We start from the raw sequence: 8,520 nt of genomic DNA on the forward strand, positions 1-8,520 counted from the left end.
ATTAGACTATGCTGGATGCTCACTTATGCAAAAAGTTGCCAGCTGTGCAAGTGCATTGTGATATCTCTACCCTTCCTGTCCCACTTCTGGTTCTGTGCAGTTTCACAGGTGGCAAGACATTGTATCACCCATAATGAACTTGTGTAATGTGGAAGAACATGTGCTTCTCATGAGGTAAAGATTGGCATGGCTTAACAAGTCTTCCCTATCCTGGTTTTCAATGAGTTTGCTGGAACATTGACTTTGGTGGCTGGGATTGTTGGGAATCATCTTGGCGTCCTCAAAATGGGAATGGCTTGAGCATGCTGGTGCCATGTTGGGAAGTACTCAATATTTTATGGGCTAGAACTATTAGGCAAATGACTTTTTGTTGAACCTTAAAAAAACCTGTGCCAGTGCTTAATTAACTTAGTACCCTATCTCTTTCAGGAAAGGGCCATACAAATTCATACTTCTAGCTCCCTTGTGCCTCTTTTTCAAATGGATTACTTACACAGTTACAACCATAATGAACTGAAATGCTACTCAAATGTTTGCTGAACCTCTGCTGTTAAAATTCAAGTTGGTAAATGTCCTACAAGTGGCTTGTTCATTTCAGTTCTAACACAAACGTCATGTTCATTGCATAATCTAGTTGTTGAATATCCTGAAGAGTGGGAACCCATGGAACAAATGCTCACCAAAGTGGTGGAGCTGCGGCCAGAAATGAAGGAATATGAAAAGGTCCAGCAGTTGTTTAGTAGAAGTTGCAAATTCACTATTGAAAAGGTAACCGTTTTTGTTTTTATTTGGCTCTCTCAATTGACCAGTGATAAATAGTAAAATACTAATGAAAGGGAGTGGTATTTTGCTTAATTGCTTGGTGTGTTCTTCCCACTCTGCAAGTGACTGCATCTTAAATTCTCAGACTTTGATGCACCCAGTTGTGGGTGTCTATATAACCCTGCAAAGCTGAATGGTAGGTAGGCAGGTATCTAACTCTGGCTAGTGGTTCCTATCAAGCAGAACCAGGGCAGAGAACTTAAGGCTCCAGGGCCAAATCCTGACTTCCTGGTCTACAGGGTCCATGCCTCCTTGCCCTAGCCCTGCTCCTACCCCTTTCCCACAGCCACCAATTGTTGTGTGGCTCCCCAGGTTCTGTGCAGTTTTTATGCCTAAGGTGAAAGCTTGTAAAACCTTATAAAAGGTTTAAATGCCTTTCCTGAAGTTGAGTTAGTGGCAGGAAGAACATTGAACTACAATGTGTTCTGCTTTGCTTTGCTTGTTTTTTGTTTTGTTTTGTGTTTTTGTAGGTTGGCCTCGTTCCTTTGGCCTTGGCCCCTTTTGCCCTCAGCCTTGATCAGCACTACAGTGCAGTCCCCATGACATTCTCCAAAACTGAACATGGCCCTTGAGCTCAAAGAGGTTCCCAACCCCTGCAGCAGCCAGTGCCGTTAGTGTTTCCAGATGAGGCATTTATGGCACCGTTGCCTTGCCTCATTCAGGGGTTCTACTGGGGTGCTGGTGGTGGTTTTGGGACATCACGATCTTCAACTTGTAAACCTCCCACAGGTCCTGCCATCTTTTTCTCTCACTTCAAAACATCCAGCAAGGAGGAAAAGTCAGTTTAGCTGCAGCAGTGCCTTCTCAGAGGGCTACGAGCCCTTGGGCTGCAATGCCTTTGGAGTGAGGCTTTGATTCATCTGCCTTTTCCTGTGCATGTCCACTTCTGCATTCAGAGCCACTGTAGGAAGGAAGTTAAACAAAATGTGCAGACTTTTGTGTTGTTTCTTAGCAAAAGTGTTGTCCCTTTGGAAAAAAATGTAGAACTAGCTTCACTTGGTCAACATGAAACTTGCTTACTGCTTCCAGCACTCTTCACTGGTGCGAAGTGCTTGGTAGAATCATATGATGCACTCACCGTCTGGGAGTGTTCCCCAACCTGGCATTCTCTGGACCTCTTTGGACTCTCATCATTCTCACACAGTCCATCAATGGGGATGATGGGAGGTATAGTTCAGCACAGCTGAAGAGTGCCACATTGGGGAAGGCTGCTCTGTGGGATTTCTCCCATCTAAGAGAGCCATTTCCCCTACAACTAGTCATCACCAAAGTTTGGTTCTCTGCAAATGCTGGGCATCTTCCATATTTGCCCTTCTGCCCCCTGAGATCGGCAGCAGAGGCCCTCCTCCGGGAACCCTCCGTGAAAGACATTAGGAGGCAAAGTACTCGGAGGAGGGCTTTCTCTGCGGTGGCGCCCCATCTATGGAATGCGCTCCTCAGAGAGGTCTGCCTGGCGCCGTCATTATTTGTTTTTCAGTGCCAGGTTAAGACCTTTTTATTCCAGCAATATTTTAGTAAGTTTTAATATCAGTTTATAGGTTTCATTATGCAGCCAGGGTGGATCTGGATTTTATCTGTATTATGTTTTGGTTTATTTATGTAAGCTGTCCCGAGGCTATGCGATAGGACGGCATACAAATGTTCTAGATAAAATTAAATAAATAAATAAATAAATAAATAAATAAATCCCTGGGCAATGAAGCCTTTTGTCTCTCCATTTCAGTGTGGTCATTTTCAGCAATTCTTTTATTTGGAGGTCCATAGCTGGCACTCCCTTCTACAGTATGACTGAAAAAAGGAGAATTTAAACTCTGTGAGAAAAGAAGTCATACCAAGAGCAGGTACTCGGTAGTCACACTAAGATCTTTTCCATTGGAGCTACATGCCCAAACCTGAGAACCATGGTAGAAAATGTGAGACCATCTGGAAGGATCCAGAGTGTAATGGATGCAGCGTTGTCCCCCTAGGACTAAATAGTACGTGTGATAAGTGCTCAAGACAAAAAGAACCCTCTCGTGCTTTTCAGCTGATCTTAAGTCACTTTGGGAGCCATTTTGGGCTGCATATTCTTCTGCCTGCCTTCTATAGCTACCTTTATACCAGTCCTCAGCCTCTTCCTGTAAAGATACAGATGGAATTTAGAGCAGGGCTGGACTGGTCAAGCAGCAAGAGTAGTGGGGGCTCTCTAGGGATGTTGGGCTGGCAGTTTGTATCTTTGAAGACTTATGTTTATTTTATTTTACTGGTATCACAGTGCAAGGTACATGCCATTATTGCCATTTGCTGAATGCTATTTAATTAACTTTCCAAATATATATATGCGTGTGCCATTTAACTACAAAGGCAAACCCCGCAACATTTTCTAAGGTACTTTACTGCTACAGTCCCTTTTACTGTCTCATTAATGAAGCAATAAATAAAATAAAATAAAGGATGAACAGATGATGTATTGAAAGCCAAATCTTGCATTAAAAGATCTTACAGGTGGAGAATCATGTTGGAAGGATCTTGGAGGTTAGGTAGTCTGGTCCTCTGTACAGTGCAGGAATGTGTAACAGTATTCCTGATAAGACAACTGTCCATCCTGTTCTTTCATATCTCCAGCAATACAGACCACTGTCAAATGGCCCATTGTGGTTGTTGCAATTTTTACATGTATACCCCAAGCAAGCAAGGCAGCTTACAAGGTTCTCCTTGTCCCCATTTTATCTGCACAACAACCCTGTGAGGTGGGTTGGACTGAGTCTGCTACTGTGCCAAAATCACCCAATGAGCTCCATGGCTGTGTGGGGACCAGAACCCAACTCCCAATTCCTGCTTCCCGATCCAGCACTGTATCCACTATGCCCCACTTGCTCATTATGTAGAAGTTTCTCCTAAATTCAACTGCTTTCCTGCAATTCCTCCCCACCCCCGGTCTTTGTTCTCTCCCTGGAACAACAGAAAACAAAGTTTGCTTCGTCTTCTGGGTGACAGGACCTCCACTATTTGAAGGCAGCTTGCTTCTCTCTTTGGTAATGTAGCTCTCAGTTGACACTGTCGTGTGTTTCCAGAGTGCTTTGAGTGTCTGGGTTACTGAACTGGCCACTTTGATACTGGCAATTCACACAGGAATTATGCACAATCCACACAGATGGGCTATAAAGTCTACACGAGGCGGCTAGTCCAGCACTCTAACAAAGCAGCTTTGCCTTTTGTCTTTGCTGGAAGATTACCATGTCTTTCACACATACAAGGGTTTTCCCCCAGAAATTCTCCTCTCTGCCTTTCTCTAGGTTCTTACAAGTTCCATTACACAAAACAAGGTAATGCTGTTGCATAGAGTGGAATCACAAGAATGGAGAGTTAGAGGATTCTGTAGCAAATAATGGCAGCATCCCGGAAAATATATTTTCTTCACTGATATGGAGGGGGAGGGGGAGGACCCACAGAAATACATGAATGAGGGATCACAAGTTCACAATAAATACTTCATGTAGAAAGACCTAAAGACTGATATGCAGCAATGCTTTCATATGAACAGCTGTGGTATTGCAGTGTTCTTTTCATTAGTTAGGTCCTATTTCTTTAACAGTCCTGTAATTGAAAAGCAAACTTCTTTGGCTCAATATGCTCTAAAGATCCAAATCTGTTGCTTACTTCAAGTTATTTTAAACTTTTCTTTGCAGGTAATACGGGATATTGATTATTGTCAATTAACCACCTGTCTGGTTCTCTGTCTTTCTTATTTGTAGATAGAGAGAATCCAAAATCCTTACTTCTGGCAGGCATACCAGATAAAAAAGCAGGAGATGGATGCCAAAAATGGCAGCAGAAATAATGAGAGGAGACTTTTTCATGGAACAGCAAGTTCATCATTAAACTTGATAAATAACAAGGGGTTTAATCGGAGTTATGCTGGAATGCATGGTAGGTCACTGATCAAAGCTGGCTTTTGATTGGACGGATGGATAGATGGATGGCTGAGGACTATTAGTGTGTCTGACATGCAACATTTTTCTTTTTTTTTTACACACAAGAAAACATCAAAAATGTACCTTCTGCCAACACATAAATTGTACATGTACTTGCTGGAGAACCTGAACTGGCTGTGCCTTCCTGTATGTTCAGTGGTAAAAGCTGGCCTTTAGTGTGGAATGTGTGAAAATAGCCCTTGACATATTCATACACATGGTGTGTGTGGGTAGGTTGAGGGGTGATTTTAAAATGGAAGAAGCCCTCATTTTTCAAGCTGGTATTCCAAGGTCCATAATGAAGAGCCTTTGGTGAGAACAGTCAAAAGGCCTTTCTGAAAAGAGCTCATGAGCACTGAAGCAACTAGTTCAACATGTGTCACCTTGTCTCATGCATATGGTGTAAAAGGCCATGTTCTAAAGACACCTTTCCCTCCGGAAGACGCCTTCAGCAGCTGGAGGAATGCCGAACGCAAGGCCAGCTCTTAGCCTGTTCCCTGAATATTCCCAGTCCTTGATGGCTTCAGTGCTGCTGTAGCTGGAACTTCATAACACTCCATTCTTCAGCCTTCACTTTTTGTCCAAGTGTTTGCTGAGGTTTGTGTGCTACAAAGAAAAGAAAATATGCACGTGTTCTTTCTTACCAGTTAGTGCAAAGGTGGGAAACCTGTTTGACTTCCAGCTCCTATCATCCTTGGCAATTGAACATGTTTATTGGGGTTGATGGGAGTTGGAATCCAACATCCTTTAGAGGTTACTTGCTCTAATGGGTAGAAAAGGTGGCAAAACAAAGTGGTGGGTTGGTGGGCATGAATAAAACAGAGGCACAGGTGCAGAAATGAAACCGAAACCTCAGGACTGGCAGAAGCCCATTCTTGGCTGTGCTCTTACTGTCCATCATCCAGGAAGTTTCCTTTGCCATGAATTGTTGGTGGAACTGTCAGATTATTATGATAACTGATATGCTAGTGGGGATGGCATGGCCTTAAAGAGTGGAAGGATAAAATTGCTCTTTAGTTGTTGGTTGTTGGAAGTTTTCATTTTCTGTTTATCTTCTTGCAGCTGCTGCATATGGAAATGGAACCTATTTTGCTGTTGAGGCCAACTATTCTGCCCATGATACCTATTCAAAACCAGATGCAAATGGGACAAAGTACATGTACCTTGCTAGAGTACTTGTTGGAGATTATTGTGCTGGGAGGGTAGGATTGGTCGTCCCGGACCCAAAGGATGCGAATACAACAGATCTTTTTGACAGTGTGACTGATAGTGTGGCGCAGCCAACCATATTTGTCATTTTCAATGATATCCAAGCTTACCCAGAGTATCTTATTACTTTTAAGAAATGATTCTTTATTCTGTTCTTTCCTCCTGAAATCTATCATATTCTTTGAAATATTTCTGCTGAAACCCTCTGCTGCTGGTATTTTTTGTAGTGTACCATTTAGGTATTGATTGCTAAATAAAAGAGAATTGGTTTGGATTAATTGGGGGATAAAATGATATTCCTTGAAGCTGAAAAGAAAGCTGGGAAAGTCCATCTCTTAAAAACAGGCAGGCTCATGGGAAGAAGGCAGGCATTGCTGGTAAGGTGGGTCCAAGCCATTTAAGGCTTTTAATGGAAAAAACACCTTATATTGTGCCCAGAAACACAAGGAGGTCTTTGAATACAGATAAAGTAGGTTAAAAGATTTGTTCTTATTGCAATAGGATGAAAATCTTTGACCTAGATGGCATGAGAATATAGGTAGGTGAACGGACAAAAGAATGGTAAATGAGATTTCATCAAGTACAAAGTGATATTAAAGGGGATGAAGGGAGACCTTATCTATACTGATGGGATGGGAATGGACTATAATTCTCCAGGAAGGATATAAATGCTGTTTTTAATAGCTCTGAAAAAACCATCCATGGCATGCATGTGTAGAAAAGAGACTGAAAATAGAAGCATTAATTTACATTGTTTTTCCAGCATGGTGTGTGGGTTTGAGTTTTGAGAGGGAGGGTCATGATATTTGAGTTCTAGTCCCCACTTGGCCAAGGCTTACTGGGTGACTTTGGGCCAGGCACTCACTCTTGGCCTAACCAGTGTGGTTGTGAGTACAAAATGGAGGGGAAGAGAACTTAGGAGGTGCCGTGGGCTCCTTGTAAGAGGGAGAGATGCAGGGTGTAAATGTAACATACGCAGCTGCAATTACCGATTCTAATTTGCCCAACTCAAAAGAAGTGCAGGGCTAGCAAAATGGAACAGCAATGAAAAGAAATTGGAGCACAGTGCTAAAAGGAATGAGGAAAGAAATTGTACAGGTTTACAAGCATGAATGAGGAGGAGTTTTCTCCCACATAATACTAGAATATGGCTCATCCAATTAAACTGGCAGGCAGTCGTTCCAGGAAAGATAAAGAAAACACCCATCCGGTATTCAAGGAGCTAGCGCCAGAGACACATAATCAGAATTTTGTTTAGGGGGTGCTCTTATGAATGGAAGAATAGGAGGTAGCTTTTTGCCTGCTTCCCCTATAGTTGCATCCCCCAAAAGCCTATTCCCCAGGAAAACTTCTAGAAAACAGTGCAAGGTTGTAGGAAAAGGGAGACTGAATGAAAATGTTGAAGTCTTTCATGAATAGACTGCAGTGGATCAGGGTGGCCTGAGTCGGGTGACTGGCTTGAGACAGACAAGAGGCTGATCAGCAGCTCCATTGCCAATTCCATGTGCAAATGCTGTTTTGAACCTTATTTTCACACTGGTGTGGAGGAAGCATCCACTGAGGACTGCAGGGTAGTGGTATGCAAAAAGCTGCAAAAATACTTCTCAGGTATTTATCCAAGACTACCAACAGAGTGAGGTGATTTCTTTGTTTATTGCAATAGATGGGGAGAGCCCGCTCTATCGGAATCTCTCCAAAGCACAAACACACGAAACAGCTCCTTTTACCCCTCAACCCGTTGGCCACAGTCCTCCCCTTTTCCCTCAATGGGCAAGGCACTAGGAAGTTACAATCTTGCAGTCCGCCCATTACTTATCTCCCATCTCATCCCTCTACATATATCTACATCACATGTAGCACTTACATCCATATTTGCCCAGTCGCCCCCTGAGATCTGCAGGAGAGGCCCTTCTCCGGGAGCTTCCGTGAGAGAAATTAGGAGGGTGGCTACTCGGAGAAAGGCTTTCTCAGCGGTGGCGCCTAAGTTATGGAATGCGCTCCCCAGAGAGGTCCGCCTGGCGCCGCCGTCATTTGTTTTTCGGCGCCAGGCTAAGACCTTTTTATTTAAGCAACATTTTAAATGCTAAGTACAATTGAATTTTATCTGGCCAGGGCGGCTTATTTTATAATGTGTGTTTTAATTAAGATTATTTTATATGGATATTTTAACTTACTGTTTTATCTATGTTGTAAGCTGCCCCGAGGCTTCGGTGAATGGGGCGGCATAAAAAATTTTTAATAAATAAAATAAATGTGTATTATAATTTGCCTATTGTCTGTTCAAGGTGTGTGAACTAATATTCATCAACCTGTTTTATGCTAAATGTAATGTATATGCTTAGAGAGGCCAGTGCTTGCCCAAATAGGAGTCCATGGGGACACAACCTGAACTACAAAGACCTTTAGCATGATCAGGTGGGGCTGTATATGTGGCCTTTGGGCTGGAGAAACAAGCTGCAAACTCCAGCTGCCAAGTGGGTCCATCAGGAGCTGGACCTTGGGGCCAAAGTGCAGGGCTGCACCCGCCTCACCCACT

At 43.1% G+C, this 8,520-nt stretch overlaps 1 protein-coding gene across 1 annotated transcript in view; it reads left to right on the plus strand.

Annotated features, from left to right (window-relative positions):
- LOC123027510 (protein mono-ADP-ribosyltransferase PARP14-like) overlaps window positions 1-6,735 on the plus strand; it is a 37,482-nt gene extending 30,747 nt beyond the window's left edge. The window contains exons 16-18 of the mRNA XM_044438441.1: window positions 635-768; window positions 4,557-4,731; window positions 5,838-6,735. Of these exons, the coding sequence (XP_044294376.1) occupies window positions 635-768; window positions 4,557-4,731; window positions 5,838-6,124 (596 nt within the window). The 3' untranslated portion in view covers window positions 6,125-6,735. The remainder of the gene's footprint in view (window positions 1-634; window positions 769-4,556; window positions 4,732-5,837) is intronic.
- Window positions 6,736-8,520: the final 1,785 nt, after the last annotated feature.

Source organism: Varanus komodoensis, unplaced genomic scaffold, assembly GCF_004798865.1.
Source record: "Varanus komodoensis strain SLA01 unplaced genomic scaffold, ASM479886v1 scaffold32, whole genome shotgun sequence".
In the NCBI taxonomy this organism is placed as follows: Eukaryota; Metazoa; Chordata; class Lepidosauria; order Squamata; family Varanidae; genus Varanus; species Varanus komodoensis.